The following is a 16225-nucleotide window of genomic DNA, read 5'->3' on the forward strand; positions in this document are numbered from 1 at the left end:
CGGGTTTGACAAAAAGATCCTGTTTATCTCTGAGACCTGAACAGACCTGTATACAAACCGTAAAGGCCGTAAAGGTCAGAGGACATTATATCAGCGATATGCTTATTAGATCAGCAAAAACATGCAAACAGCAGCATGAGAGAAATAAGGCAGAGACAGATAATCATGTTTAAAAGCTAGCAGCAAGACGATTGGCTCATTATTAAGGTGTGTCACAGGACGACATCTGTTTTCTCAATGACGCCACAGACTGAAGGAGCGAGCACGAGAGACGAGTGAATGACAAGATACAGGCCTGAGCATGAAAGGAGAATTTAACTTTAGCTTCATCAGTTCAGATTAAAAATCAGTTCAGATTAAAAATCAGTTTAGATTAAAAATCAGTTTAGATTAAACTAATTGGTTTAGGTTAGGTTGGGTTTGATAAGATTAAATTAATTAGATTATATTAGATTAAATCACATTTACTTTCCTGTCTGAGCACCTGTCCTCTCTGTCTGCTTTTCTCTGGCTACCTGTCTGGCTGTCCCTCCACCTGGCTGTCTCTTAGTTCCGAAGGTGATGGAGGTGGATCTGACGGTGTCCAGCAGTGTATTGAAACAGGGAGAGGTTCTGACTGTAAACTGCACCGTCAAAGACACTGAGATGGTTTTCTTCTCCTGGGACTTCCCCCGCAGACAGGTACCTGTCTCTCTCTCCAGCTGTCTCTTTGTCTAAACTGTGATGTCATCAGACGACATTGCTTCATAGATTCTCGTTTTTCTCTTGTGTTGCTTCAGGAAATTGAGCCTCTGACAGACTTTCTGCCCAATCGGATCCGCTCCTTTGTTAACATCTCCACGGCAACGGTGGCAGATTCTGGTAGGTCACTGATTTTACTGACTTTCAGGAAAAAAGTCTGCTGCTGCCTGTCAAGCTGCACTGAGGGAACAAAAGTCTTGTAAAAGTTTGATGATCATAATGGTTACCTGGTCACCTGGTTACCAGGTAAACACCAAAGCCATGAGTGACATTGATTGCTCACTATAGTAACGCAGAACCAGGTGTTCTTGTTGTTTGGTCTTTGAATAACCACAGCTGTGTGTGCGTGTGTGCTTCCTGTGTGCGTGTGTGTGTGTGTGTGTGTTCCTCTGTGTGTGTGTGTGTGTGTGTGCGTGCGTCCTGTAGGTGTATATGTGTGTGTGGTGCAGGAGACAATGCAGGAACGAACTGTGACAAAAAACATCACCGTGACAGTACTGGGTTAGTACACACACACACACACACACACACGCACACACACACACACACACAGACAGGTAAACTGTCTCACTCTCTCTACAGATCGAGGTTATGTCTACCTGTGGCCTTCAGGTGAGACCAACGTGTCGTCTCTCCTCCATCATACGGTAGAGTTTAGCGTGGAGGTCGATGCCCACCCCCCCCCAACTGTCCACTGGACCAAAGACAACCAGACTGTTGCTACGGAAACCACCTCCATCACCACCACACACCTGACAGGAAGCAGGTAGATCAGAGGTCACGTTAGAAATGTCTGTCTGTCTGCCTGTCTGTCTGCCTGCCTGTCTGCCTGTCTGTCTGTCTGATTTTTTAATTTCATGATTGATTGATTGATTGATTGATTGATTGATGTGCAGGTATGTGAGCATGCTGACGCTGGTTCGAGTCCAGATGGATCAGACAGGAAGTTACACGGTGACGGTTTCCAATGATGATGACGTTGAGGAGGTCGTGTTCACCCTGGAGGTCAAAGGTCAGACAGACAGAGTGATAGAGAGACAGGATGATTGACAGACAGGATGCTCACAGCATGCATGTGTGTGTGTGTGTCCAGCACCCCCCCGGATAACGTCTCTGTCGGAGGTTGGGAGTAAGACAATGTTGTGTGTCGGTGAGGGAGCGCCGGCCCCGTCCGTCACCTGGTACACCTGTCACAACTCACACGGGTAAACACACACAAACACACTCAGGTACACACACACACAGTGGTATAACAGTGCACATGTCGTCACGGTAACTGTGTTTGTCTCCTGCAGGTGCACTAATTTGACAGGTGGTTGGAGGAGCCTATCAGCAGCCTCAGAGGGCGGGACTCTGCAAGAGAATGTCACACAGGTGGAGGAGAGAGGTGTCACCCAGGTAACCAGTGAGGTTCTCAGTGTGATGTCATCAGCTGGGAGGAGAGATAATAATCATAATTATAATAATTATAATCAATAATTATAATCAGCTGTGAGTGTGTGTCTCACCTGTGCAGGTACGCAGTGTGTTGACTCTACAGAGTCTCATCTCTCTGTCAGCTGTTCGCTGTGAAGCCAAAAACTCTGCAGGACGACGAGCCAGAGACCTGCGGATACTGTCCAACTGTATGTACTAATACTGTAGTACTACTGTAGTACTACTGTAGTACTACTGTAGTACTGTTGTAATGTGTGTTATTAATTTGTATTCTTTACATAACACTGTCGGACTGTCTCTCTTTGTCTCTGTCTCTGTCTCTCCCTCTGTCTGTCTGTCTCTCTGTCTGTCTCCAGCTCTCCTGTCTCAGGTCGCGGTGTTGGCAGCAGTTCTGGTTCTGGTCATCATAGCCGTCATCTTTCTCCTGATCCTCATCCTTCTCTGGAGAAAAGTCAGTATAGTACTATTATTATCTTTAACTGCAGTTTTAATGGTGTACTACTGCCCCACAGTAGCAAAGAACTGTAGTAATACTGCAGCACTGGTTGTATTTCTTTACATCATATGAAGACGTGGTTGTTAAAAACTTGGTTTTTCACTCCGGGGGGCCTGGATGCACATTCTCGTCAGCTCACGTCGGGTCGTCCCGTCACTTTTTGAAATACACAGATGATTCGTCTTTTTTTGTCATCGTCAGTTTTTTGAAGCTCAACTCAGATTTTTAGAATAAAACCAGGCCATGTTTTGTCTCTCAGTCCAACTCGGAACAAGTCATGTTCATCAGACTAAAACTCTTCAGGAGGTGTGTTCTGCAGTCTAAAGGTGCACGCAGGTGATCACCTGAAGCAGCACCTGTCAGGTCAGAAACACTCAGCCTTCATCGCTCACAGGCTGCGATGTCACAGAGCGCCGAGGCGTCGCTGCTACTTCCTGTAAAACCGCGCCCATCCGGCTGAAGTACCAAATTTTTAAGGAGACTCGACATTAAGACGCATTTTTACTTGGTTGCCGTGACAACGTGTGATTTTGGCCGCCTTCTTTTTTGCATCCCGACTTCTCGACATCTCATCCCGTTTGTTAGAAACCTCGTTACGAAGTTCGCTGGAAGGTGATCGAGTCGGTGAGTCCTGATGGACAGCAGTACACCTACCTGGACCCCGCCCACCTGCCCTACAACTCATCATGGGAAGTACCACGAGACAACATAGTACTCGGTAATACTCTGAGAACACGTGAGACAACATACAACATAAAAGATAATGATAAAGACAGTCTGACCCTCCCACTGTGTCTGTCTGTCTGTCTGTCTGTCTGTCTGTCTGTCTGTCCCTGTGTCTGTGTGTCTGTCTGTCTCTGTGTCTGTCTGTCTGTCTGTCTGTCTGTCTGTCCCTGTGTCTGTCTCTGTGTCTGTCTGTCTGTCTGTCCCTGTGTCTGTGTGTCTGTCTGTCTCTGTGTCTGTCTGTCTGTCCCTGTGTCTGTTTGTCTGTCTGTCTCTGTGTCTGTCTGTCTGTCCCTGTGTCTGTCTGTCTGTCTGTCTGTCTGTCCCTGTGTCTGTGTCTGTGTGTCTGTCTGTGTCTGTCTGTCTGTCTGTCTGTCCCTGTGTCTGTTTGTCTGTCTGTCTGTCTGTGTGTCTCTCTGTCTGTCTGTCTGTCTCTGTGTCTGTCTGTGTGTCTGTCTGTCTGTCTGTCTCTGTGTCTGTCCCTGTGTCTGTCTGTCTGTCTGTCCCTGTGTCTGTCCCTGTGTCTGTCTGTCTGTCTGTCTCTCTCTCTGTCTGTCTGTCCCTGTGTCTGTCTGTCTGTCTGTCTCTCTCTCTGTCTGTCTGTCCCTGTGTCTGTCCCTGTGTCTGTCTGTCCGTCTGTCTCTCTGTCTGTCTGTCCCTGTGTCTGTCTGTCTGTCTGTCTCTGTGTCTGTCTGTCTGTCCCTGTGTCTGTTTGTCTGTCTGTCTGTCTGTGTGTCTGTCCCTGTGTCTGTCTGTCTGTCCCTGTGTCTGTCTCTGTGTCTGTCTGTCTGTCTGTCTGTCTGTCTGTCCCTGTGTCTGTCTGTCTGTCTGTCCCTGTGTCTGTCTCTGTGTCTGTCTGTCTGTCTGTCTGTCCCTGTGTCTGTGTGTCTGTCTGTCTGTGTGTCTGTCTGTCTGTCCCTGTGTCTGTCTGTCTGTCTGTCTGTCTGTGTCTGTCTGTCTGTCCGTGTGTCTGTGTTTCTCTGTCTGTCCGTGTGTCTGTGTGTCTGTCTGTCCCTGTGTCTGTCTGTCTGTCCCTCTGTCTGTCTGTCTGTCTGTCCCTGTGTCTGTCTCTGTGTCTGTCTGTCTGTCTGTCTGTCTGTCCCTGTGTCTGTGTGTCTGTCTGTCTCTGTGTCTGTCTGTCTGTCCCTGTGTCTGTTTGTCTGTCTGTCTGTCTGTCTCTGTGTCTGTGTGTCTGTCTGTCTCGGTGTCTGTCTGTCTGTCCCTGTGTCTGTCTGTCTGCCTGTCTCTCTCTCTGTCTGTCTGTCCCTGTGTCTGTCCCTGTGTCTGTCTGTCTGTCTGTCTGTCCCTGTGTCTGTCTGTCTGTCTGTCTCTCTCTCTGTCTGTCTGTCCCTGTGTCTGTCCCTGTGTCTGTCTCTCTGTCTGTCTGTCCCTGTGTCTGTCTGTCTGTCTGTCTGTCTGTCTGTCTCTGTGTCTGTCTCCAGGTCAGGTGTTGGGTTCAGGTGCGTTTGGTCGTGTGGTTGAGGCCACCGCCTCTGGTTTACTTCACTCTCAGTCTGCAACTAAAGTCGCCATCAAGATGGTCAAACGTACGTACCTGTCTGTCTGTCTGTCTGTCTCTACTCTGTCTGTCTTTCTCTCTCTCTCTCTGTCTGCCTATCTGTCTCTCTGTCTGTCTTTCTGTTTCTCTCAGTCTGTCTGTCTCTCTGTCTGTCCTTGTGTCTCTCTCGGTCTGTCTCGCTCTCTCTCTGCCTGCCTGCCTGTCTGTCCATCTGTCTGTCTCTCTCTTCTCTGTCTGTCTTTCTGTCTCTCTGTCTGTCTGCCTGTCTCTCTGTCTCTTCTCTGTCTGTCTTTCTGTCTCTCTCTCTGTCTGTCTGCCTGTCTCTCTGTCTCTTCTCTGTCTGTCTGTCTTTCTGTCTCTCTGTCTGTCTTTCTGAGTGATGTTTTGATGTCTCTCCTGGACGTCAGCATGTGATGTCCAGTGAACCAATCATTGATTATTAATATTTTCACATCAGGCTGGAATAAAAATGACACGCTGTGTGTTTGTGTGTCCGTTGTGTGTTTGTGTGTCCGTTGTGTGTTTGTGTGTCTGTTGTGTGTGTGTGTGTCTGTTGTGTGTGTGTGTGTGTGTGTGTGTGTGTCCGTTGTGTGTGTGTGCGTCTGTTGTGTGTGTGTGTGTGTGTGTGTGTGTGTGTGTGTTGTGTGTCTGTGTTCAGCCAGCAGCGGTGCAGTTCAATGTCTGATGTCAGAACTGAAGGTTCTGGTCCACCTCGGTCCTCACCTGAATGTCGTCAACCTGCTGGGAGCGTGCACGAGAGGAGGTGCACACCTTCACCCTGATTTAACACTTAATCCTGAGTAATCCAGATTTAAACCTAAACTAATCCAGACTTAATCCAAACTTGGACTATTGCTGCTGCTCTACATTTGTACTTTCAAAATAAAAGCCCTCCATTGTGATCCAGACTCAGACTCACATTAAACCAGTTGGGGGTGGGCAGAGGGACGGGGGGACACATTTAATGTGCTTCACTGCTTTAATGCTTCTGGAGACGTGTAGTGAAAACTTAATATCTAATTATATTAAATAATGAACAAGCTAATCGTCTGTCTGTCTCTGTCCAGGTCCTGTCTATCTGATCACTGAGTTCTGTTGTCATGGAGACCTGGTGAACTACCTTCAAAGGAATAAACACACCTTCTTACAAAGTGACACACACGCCAAGAGGTCAGCATTCACACAGAGACAAGCTGTATTATATCCCCCATCTACCTGTCTGTCTCTGTCCCTGTCTACCTGTCTGTCTCTGTCTCTATCTACCTGTCTGTCTATGTCTACCTGTCTCTCTGTCTGTCCACATGTCTCTCCCTGTGTTGAGTGTGCGTGTCTCTGTCTACTTGTCTCCCTCTCTGTCCACCTGTCTCTCTCTGTGTTGAGTTTGAGTGTCTCTGTCTACCTGTCTCCCTCTCTGTCCACCTGTCTCTCTCTGTGTTGAGTGTGCGTGTCTCTGTCTACCTGTCTCCCTCTCTGTCCACCTGTCTCTCTCTGTGTTGAGTTTGAGTGTCTCTGTCTACCTGTCTCCCTCTCTGTCCACCTGTCTCTCTCTGTGTTGAGTTTGAGTGTCTCTGTCTACCTGTCTCCCTCTCTGTCCACCTGTCTCTCTCTGTGTTGAGTGTGAGTGTCTCTGTCTACCTGTCTCCCTCTCTGTCCACCTGTCTCTCTCTGTGTTGAGTGTGCGTGTCTCTGTCTACCTGTCTCCCTCTCTGTCCACCTGTCTCTCTCTGTGTTGAGTGTGCGTGTCTCTGTCTACCTGTCTCTCTGTCTGTCCACATGTCTCTCCCTGTGTTGAGTGTGTGTGTCTCTGTCTACCTGTCTCCCTCTCTGTCCACCTGTCTCTCTCTGTGTTGAGTGTGCGTGTCTCTGTCTCTCTCTCTGTCTGTCTACCTGTCTCCCTCTCTGTCCACCTGTCTCTCTCTGTGTTGAGTGTGCGTGTCTCTGTCTACCTGTCTCCCTCTCTGTCCACCTGTCTCTCTCTGTGTTGAGTTTGAGTGTCTCTTTCTACCTGACTCCCTCTCTGTCCACCTGTCTCTCTCTGTGTTGAGTGTGTGTGTCTCTGTCTACCTGTCTCCCTCTCTGTCCACCTGTCTCTCTCTGTGTTGAGTTTGAGTGTCTCTTTCTACCTGACTCCCTCTCTGTCCACCTGTCTCTCTCTGTGTTGAGTGTGTGTGTCTCTGTCCCTGCAGTGACAGTGATGGAGGTTACATGGACATGAATAAGGCAGAGAGCGTTCAGTACGTCGCCATGAAGGAGCTCAGCTACGCTGACATCGAACCTGCCGTGTACGAGACGGCGTGCACCCCCCCAGGTGATAATAATGATGACATGTAACGATGAACACATGATGATACATAAACAGCTTAAACTAAATGAGAGAAACGGCAGAAGACAGAACTTACACCTATTAGACACATGACAAAAACACATGATGATTATTCAGAAAGTTAATATTTCTCTCATATCTGTCAAATGAGAATCTGAAAAGTTTCATGTCAAAGTTTTAAATCTCCAAATCCAAGTGTGAGTGTCTCTGTCTACCTGTCTCTCTTTCTGTCTGTCTACCTGTCTCTCTGTCCACCTGTCTCAAATCCTGACTTCAAACACCTCAAAGTCAACATTTCCTCAACGTTCATCATCAGGACAGTGAATTTAGTCCTAAACTGCAAGACTCATCTGACTCAGTTCATGTAATATTATGATGAGTTCTATTTATGTCTGCCTGTCTGTCTGCCTGTCTGTCTCCCTGCCTGTCTGTCCGTCTCTGTCAGTCAGTCTGTCTGTCTCGGAATGTCTGTCTGTCTTTCTGTCGGCCTCAGTGACTCGACCTGTCGTTCTCTTTCAGGCCAGCAGGAGGCGTCTCTCCTCCTCAGTGACTCCCCTCGCCTGACTCTCACAGACCTCCTCAGCTTTTCCTTCCAGGTCGCTCAGGCCATGGACTTCCTCTCCACCAGAAACGTACGATCACTATCGATACATCACTGATCGATACATCACTGATCGATACATCACTGATCGATACATCAGTACATCACTAATGTCAGTGTGCTCACACATTTGATGTTTCCAGAAATTTGATCAAAGATCCTTTTGCATGTTTCCATGACATGCTGCGTGTCCGTGTGCCGTGTCGGTCACGTCGTGCAGTATGTTGATATGTTGTATGTTCACATGTCAAACTGCCTGTTCACGTGTTGTGGTCCATAAACGTGATGTGTTGCCCGTTCACGTGTTGTGTGTCCTACAGTGTGTGCACAGAGACCTGGCAGCGAGGAACGTCCTGGTCTGTGAGGGGAAGCTGGTGAAGGTCTGTGACTTTGGTTTGGCCAGAGATCTGACGAAGGATCAGGACTACATCCCCAGAGGAAACGTCAGTTACATTTCTTAAAAACGGTTCTAACTGGAATTAACTGGAATAGTTTACAGCGTTGGTCACGAGACGGACCTGATGAACAGTAAACTTCTTCTTTTATGGTTTTAATCTCAGAGTTTCCTGCCGGTGAAGTGGATGGCTCCAGAGAGTATTTTCCAGAACATTTACAGCTGTCAGAGTGACGTTTGGTCCTATGGAATCTTATTGTGGGAGATTTTCTCTCTGGGTAAACCACTTTAAACCAGTATACATCTACACACACCAGTCAAAACCAGTATACATCTACACACACCAGTCAAAACCAGTATACATCGACACACACCAGTCTAAACCAGTATACATCGACACACACCAGTCTAAACCAGTTTACATCTACACACACCAGTCAAAACCAGTATACATCGACACACACCAGTCTAAACCAGTATACATCGACACACACCAGTCTAAACCAGTATACATCTCTATCAGTGCAGTGTCTTGTGTGTTTTGTCCCAGGTGGGAGCCCATACCCCGACCTGCCCATGACCCAGGAGTTTTACTCTGCTCTGAAGAGAGGCTACAGAATGAGTCGACCTGACCACGCCCCCCACGACATGTATGATCCACAACTCACCATCACATGTTCTACACATGATCTACACATGATCTACATGTTCTACACGTGTTCTACACATGATCTACACATGTTCTACATGTTCTACACACGTTCTACATGTTCTACACATGATCCACACATGATCTACATGTTCTACACATGTTCTACACATGTTCTACACACGTTCTACATGTTCTACACATGTTCTACACATGATCTACACATGATCTACACATGTTCTACACATGTTCTACACACGTTCTACATGTTCTACACATGATCTACACATGATCTACACACATTCTACATGTTCTACACATGATCTACATGTTCTACACATGTTCTACATGTTCTACACATGATCTACATGTTCTACACATGATCTACACATGTTCTACACATGTTCTACATATGATCTACACATGTTCTACACATGTTCTACACACGTTCTACATGTTCTACACATGATCTACACACGTTCTACATGTTCTACACATGTTCTACACATGATCTACACATGTTCTACACATGATCTACACACGTTCTACATGTTCTACACATGATCTACACATGATCTACATGTTCTACACATGTTCTACACACGTTCTACATGTTCTACACATGTTCTACACATGTTCTACACATGATCTACACACGTTCTACATGTTCTACACATGTTCTACACACGTTCTACATGTTCTACACATGTTCTACACATGATCTACACATGTTCTACACATGTTCTACACATGATCTACACATGTTCTACACATGATCCACACATGTTCTACACATGTTCTACACATGATCTGCACATGTTCTACACATGTTCTACACATGATCTACACATGTTCTACACATGTTCTACACATGATCTACACATGTTCTACACATGATCCACACATGTTCTACACATGATCTACACATGTTCTACACATGATCTACATGTTTTACATGTTCTACACATGTTCTACACATGATCTACACATGTTCTACACATGATCTACATGTTTTACATGTTCTACACATGTTCTACACATGATCTACACATGTTCGACACATGTTGTACACATGATCTACACATGTTCTGCACATGTTCTACTCATGTTCTACACATGTTCTACACGTTCTACACGTGTTTACATGTGCAGCCAGAGCGCTGCATCTCTGGCTGCACGCAGGTGAGTGTGTACCGATGTTCACCTTGTTATTATTCCTTTATATATGTTAACATTTGTTTTCGTGTCCTGACAGTAGCAGGATCAGCCAATCAGCTTGCTTGATGTGTAGGTGTGCACAACAGGGTCTCCTTAAAAACTTGGTACTTCAGCCGGATGGGTGCGGTTTTACTGGAAGTAGCAGCGACGCCTCGGCGAGCTCTGCAACATCGCAGAGTGTTTTTGTCTGCGACCTGACGGAGGCTGAAAATAAACTGCACTCAGTTCTATTGCAGGCTGCTTCAGGTGATCACCTGCATGCACCTTTAGACTGCAGAACACACCTCCTGAAGAGTTTTAGTCTGATGAACATGACTTGTTCTGAGTTGGACTGAGAGACAAAACATGGCCTGGTTTTATTTCTAAAGCTTGGAACGTTAGCCAAACCAGACTGAATAATACACACATGTAATGTGAGATCAGTGTATTTGGTGCGTGTCAGGTATGAACACATGCAGAACAGACTATTCCTGTTGTCCCATAATTTATGGATTTGGTCTCACACCTTTGTGAAAGTGATCGTCTGCCTCGTGAGTCTGTTTGGGTTGGACTGTTGCTGGAAGGTCCTACACTGATATCAGAACACAGACACACATCTGAGTTCACTGGTGTTGGACATAATTCAGCCCAAATGTCCTTCTGTTTGTCTGTCCGTCTGTTTTCAGCACCGTTTAGTTGTACGTATTTGAGAGACAGGTAGACAGAGACAGAGTGACAGGTAGACAGAGTTGTACGTATTTTCCAGTATAATCTTATAACGACCTTGACGACGGATCGACAGTTGGGTAGAAGCCATAAAAAATGAGCAGAAATCTATTATTATTATTATTGTATTTCAAAAAGTGACGGGACGACCCGATGTGAGCCGATGAGAATGTGCATCCAGCAAGGACATCAGGCCCCCCCCCCGGAGTGAAATACCAAGTTTTTAAGGAGGGAATCCCCTGCACGACACAGAGTTGTGATTTTCGAGGTGTTCCTCTGTGACCTACAGTTACCCATAACACAAACCTCTGCAAAGGTACGTGGAGACGTTCGTGTTTGTCTCCAGAGAGGATGGACTCCAGCGTACGATATGACTCGCTCTGAACAGTCTTTAAACATGTCTGACCCCTCTGACAGTTTGTGTTCTGTCTTCAGCTTTGATCTGATGAAAACGTGTTGGGAGGAAAAACCTGAGCGCAGACCTTCTTTCTCTTCAGTGGTCGTCTCGGTGGGCGGCATGTTGACTGACGACCACAAAGAGGTTCCAGATTACTTCATTTCTTTAATCCTGCACAGCACTTTGTGACAGACTCAGTCAGTTTACCTCTGACCTGTGTCCTCTGCTGGAGACTCCTCACCACAGGCTGCTGTTTCATTCAATATTTTCACTTTTACTTCAACGGACACTTTAATATAACTGCTGTTGTTGTGTCTCAGTGTTACCTGAAGCTCACCGAGAACTTCCTGAAAGGTGAAAATCCAGCAGTCGTTCGATCCAGACTGAGTCCATCCAGACCTGCTGAGGACCAGACGGATGGACACGCGGACACAAACGGTCAGACTCACAGAAACACACTGAATAACACACTGATCACATTTCCCCTGAAGATCACTACACATCATTTTATTGATCGTTATATTAATAACAAAACTCACCTAATTTAACATTCGGCTCCCTCTGTGTTGTTTACAGGAAGTCCCGCCCCTCAGGTGAACGTTCACCTGGTGGAGTTGGAGCCAGAGGAGGCAGGCCCTTCCCATGGCACTTACATCATCCCCGTCACTGACATCACCATAGAAACCAGCAGCGGTTCTGCGCTGGACGCAGTCAGGTATGAATATTTTTTCATCCCTGAAATAACAGTCAAACACAATGAATACAAAACGTGATAAATATTAATAATTATATTATAAACGTGAGAAATATTAATAATTATATTATAAATGGTGATAAATATTAATAATTATATTATAAACGTGAGAAATATTAATAATTATATTATAAATCGTGATAAATATCAATAATTATATTATAAACGTGAGAAATATTAATAATTATATTATAAATCGTGATAAATATTAATAATTATATTATAAACGTGATAAATATTAATAATTATATTATAAACGTGAGAAACATTAATAATTATATTATAAATCGTGAGAAATATTAATAATTATATTATAAAACGTGATAAACATTAATAATTATATTATAAATCGTGATGTATATTAATAATTATATTATAAATTGTGATGTATATTAATAATTATATTTTAAATCGTGAGAAATATTAATAATTATATTATAAAACGTGATAAACATTAATAATTATATTATAAATCGTGATGTATATTAATAATTATATTATAAATCGTGAGAAATATTAATAATTATATTATAAAACGTGATAAATATTAATAATTATATTATAAATCGTGAGAAATATTAATAGTTATATTATAAAACGTGATAAACATTAATAATTATATTATAAATCGTGATGTATATTAATAATTATATTTTAAAACGTGATAAATATTAATAATTATATTATAAATCGTGATGCATATTAATAATTATATTATAAATCGTGATAAACATTAATAATTATATTATAAATCGTGATAAATATTAATAATTATATTATAAAACGTGAGAAATATTAATAATTATATTATAAACGTGAGAAAAATTAATAATTATATTATAAAACGTGATAAACATTAATAATTATTTTATAAATCGTGATGTATATTAATAATTATATTTTAAAACGTGATAAATATTAATAATTATATTATAAATCGTGATAAATATTAATAATTATATTATAAAACGTGATAAACATTAATAATTATATTATAAATCGTGATGTATATTAATAATTATATTTTAAAACGTGATAAATATTAATAATTATATCATAAATCGTGATAAATATTAACAATTATATTATAAATCGTGATAAACATTAATAATTATATTATAAATTGTGATAAATATTAATGTATCTTAGATTATTTACTATCTCTGTCATTAACTTTCATACTTAAACTGAATATAAGTGTTTGTTGTCAGGTGTGATGTCCAGGTGACTTGCTGACTGAAGGACTTGTAGTCCATCTAAATCACTGAGATCAGCATGCATCGTGTAAAGGGTTAGGGTTAAAGCCAGTTTACCATCAGGTCATTCAGCGCCCAATCAGCCCGCCCATGTGACCGCGAGTTGCAGCCGAGTTGTGCTGTTAAAAGCATGTTTATGTTTCTCCACCTGACACCTTTCCCACCCTCTACCTCACCTGTGAGCACCTCACCTGTAACTACATTACCTGTAACTATCTCACCTGTCACTACTTCACCTGATGATGATGATGATGATGACCTCCCTCTTCTGCAGCCCCAAGATGTCAGATTCTCAGGACGCAGCAGGAGGACAGGAAGTGACATCATCCGAGGACAGACAAGAAGCTCCTTCATTCTGCAGACGTGAGGAAGAGGAGGAGAGCTGCATGTGAAGAGCCCAGCTGCCTTCCAGGCCGGTGAGGCGCTTCTGCCTCGCCTCCACCAGCGGGGCCATTCGTTGATGAGCTCATCAGGCCGCAGCGGGTTATTTCCCCCACAGTCGGACTGGTAGGCTGCAGAGGAAATCTATTTTCTTTCAGATATTTGTGATGTCACGTTTGACTCCTCTAATGAGAAGAACAGCGTAGAGTTCATAGAAAACTGTGCAGCAGGTCCTGAATCAGGTTTACACATTTATATTATTCAGCTTCATATTGTTTATTAGCTCTGATCATTCTGAGGGCATTATATCTGTTTTATATCTGTGTTATATCTGTGTTATATCTGTATTATATCTGTTTTATTCTGTATTATATCTGTTTTATTCTGTATTCTTCTGCTTTATGTTTTTCAAACTGCTCGGATTTATGTCACTTTTCACACACCAGGAATTTGCCTCGATGTTGTGGGGCATAACAATAAAAATATAAAGTCACAAATGTCAAGAAGCGTATCAGTAAAACATGAACACTGCTCTTACTGGACCTTGTTCCTGAGGCTGCCTGCACACAAGGACTTTGCAGCCTCCTGCCAGAGGGGAGTGACTCAGGGGGGTCGACCACAATGTTTCCTGCTTGCCTCAGGGTCCTGGAGGAGTACAAGTCCTGGAAAATACAGGTGCTGCAGGTGTACACAGGTCATAGAGGAGTACAGGTCCTGAGGAAGCGCAGGTCCTGGAGGCATTCAGGTCCTGGAGGAGTACAGGTCCTGGAGTGGGATAACCTCGTCTTCCCTCCCCAGTGTGTTTAAGTCTGTCTTTTCCCTCTTTCATTCCCAGTTTCTTTCCTTCTGTGTCAAGCATTCCAGCCCGTTCAGTGTTTTCTTGTGATTTTTGGATCTTTTAGCTCTTTTGATTAAAATCAATCCAACCAGAAGGACACACAGACGAGACATCAGCTCACTCTTCTATGATCTGCAGGCACAACCACCACACGTCCAAAACCTTCAGCTGTCTGTCAGACATTGGTGCTCCATCATCTCAGCTGTACATTTATTTTGTGCTTCTAAACTGGAAATATTTAACATGTTTAAATTTATAAAAAAAACAAAAAACAGAAAGCACTTTATCTTCATACGTACGAATATCAAAAGCTCGATTGATTTATTTCACAACAAACAGTCAGTGCAAAAACCCGAGAGGAGATCCACAAACTAAACTCAAAAGGAGGTCCAGAGAGTGCTGGGCTGTGCGGGCACGAGAGGCACTGGAAAATAAAAGAGAGGAGACAACAATTACTCCACAAGAAGTTCACAACACTGAGGGATCAAAAAGTCACCACAAGCAGGTTAGAGCCGACTGGTACCGCGGTATGACGGTGTATACTCTGGCGTCGAGGAGCGTCTCAGCAGCCTAGAAATGGGCGTCCTGATTGCGGAAGTGATTTCAGGTGTGTCCAATCACTCCTCGACGCCGCGGGAGGAAGGGTGCCTCCAGAAAATAAAGAAAGTTAGCCAAAAACACAACAACACAGGAAGTAGATCTTACAAAATAAGTGCACCGGAAATACAAACAACAACAAGTCCAAACAGGAAAACACAAAAGGCAGCAGAAATCCAAAAATCAGGAAATGAGCAAAGGTCCAGGTGAAAAGAAAAGCAAACGTCTGGGACACAGGAAAGACTGGGACACTCGCACTGAAAGGTCCTGTCAGGAAAACGCAGACTTAAATACACAGAGGACGACGACCAATGAGACACAGGTGAAATCACTGGGGTGGGAAAACAGGAATCAAAGCCAAAGATGACAAATGAGGTGAACCTTCAACATAAAACAGGAAGTGACAAAACTAAATCAACCAGATCATGACAATGGGAGCATCTCATTTCTCTTAGCTGTCGTGTCCTCAATCGAACCAGAAGTACTTCTGCTCCGCCATCTTGCCGGCTGTCCCAAAGGGCACATTGAGGAGCAGGGTTCGAGGAGATAGGAGGGATCGAGGAGGAGCCATGAGCAAGGATACATGAGTGCATCCTTCCCGGAAGTCTTTCAGCTGAACGGTACAAAGACTCCGCCCCCACACCTGGCACGTTTAAACGAGGTGGAGAAACTGTTTACCATGAGAACATGAGGATCCGTCATGTTTCAGTTAAATGTATTTAATCCTGTTCAGTTCTGTTATAAGTCTCACTAACAGCCTCCGAGCTTGTGTGGATCATATTTGATCACACAGACGACAGCTCTCTGTTATTGATCGAACTTCACGAGGCCTCGTTATGTTTCCAGAACCGTCTCTGATATATAAACCAAACACTTGTTCTGTTTTCTGAGTGAAATAATGTGTTTCATGGCTCGTAGGTTTCTCTTCACTGACAGATCTGGAGTCTGTCTCATTGAACAGGACAGAAGACACAGCGAGGCTGATAAAGTTCAGGTCAGAAAGTGAACACCTGTTCACCTGAAGAGGCGTCCAGACAAGAATGAACTCATTCATTCTCATGTGAGTTAATAGAAGTGTTTCATATTTATTTGCTCATGCTGGAGACTTTTTTAAATAATGCAAATATAAGTATAAACTATAAATAAATCGAGGGCGGGGGGCGGTGGGGGTGTGAATATAACGGTAACTGCAGCAG

General features: G+C 43.8%; 1 protein-coding gene across 1 annotated transcript in view; it reads left to right on the forward strand.

Moving 5' to 3' along the window:
• LOC121617053 (platelet-derived growth factor receptor beta-like) overlaps positions 1–14228 on the forward strand; it is a 19967-nt gene extending 5739 nt beyond the window's left edge. Inside the window, exons 7-28 of the mRNA XM_041952059.1 lie at positions 551–681; positions 780–861; positions 1168–1242; positions 1324–1507; positions 1638–1753; positions 1835–1946; positions 2037–2139; positions 2258–2366; positions 2535–2629; positions 3260–3392; positions 4840–4944; positions 5575–5679; positions 5984–6086; positions 7103–7224; positions 7759–7871; positions 8161–8283; positions 8401–8512; positions 8785–8884; positions 11242–11347; positions 11524–11641; positions 11780–11918; positions 13488–14228. Of these exons, the coding sequence (XP_041807993.1) occupies positions 551–681; positions 780–861; positions 1168–1242; positions 1324–1507; positions 1638–1753; positions 1835–1946; positions 2037–2139; positions 2258–2366; positions 2535–2629; positions 3260–3392; positions 4840–4944; positions 5575–5679; positions 5984–6086; positions 7103–7224; positions 7759–7871; positions 8161–8283; positions 8401–8512; positions 8785–8884; positions 11242–11347; positions 11524–11641; positions 11780–11918; positions 13488–13605 (2504 nt within the window). The 3' untranslated portion in view covers positions 13606–14228. The remainder of the gene's footprint in view (positions 1–550; positions 682–779; positions 862–1167; positions 1243–1323; positions 1508–1637; positions 1754–1834; positions 1947–2036; positions 2140–2257; positions 2367–2534; positions 2630–3259; positions 3393–4839; positions 4945–5574; positions 5680–5983; positions 6087–7102; positions 7225–7758; positions 7872–8160; positions 8284–8400; positions 8513–8784; positions 8885–11241; positions 11348–11523; positions 11642–11779; positions 11919–13487) is intronic.
• Positions 14229–16225: the final 1997 nt, after the last annotated feature.

The sequence above is a fragment of the Chelmon rostratus genome, chromosome 14, assembly GCF_017976325.1.
Source record: "Chelmon rostratus isolate fCheRos1 chromosome 14, fCheRos1.pri, whole genome shotgun sequence".
Taxonomy (NCBI): Eukaryota; Metazoa; Chordata; class Actinopteri; order Chaetodontiformes; family Chaetodontidae; genus Chelmon; species Chelmon rostratus.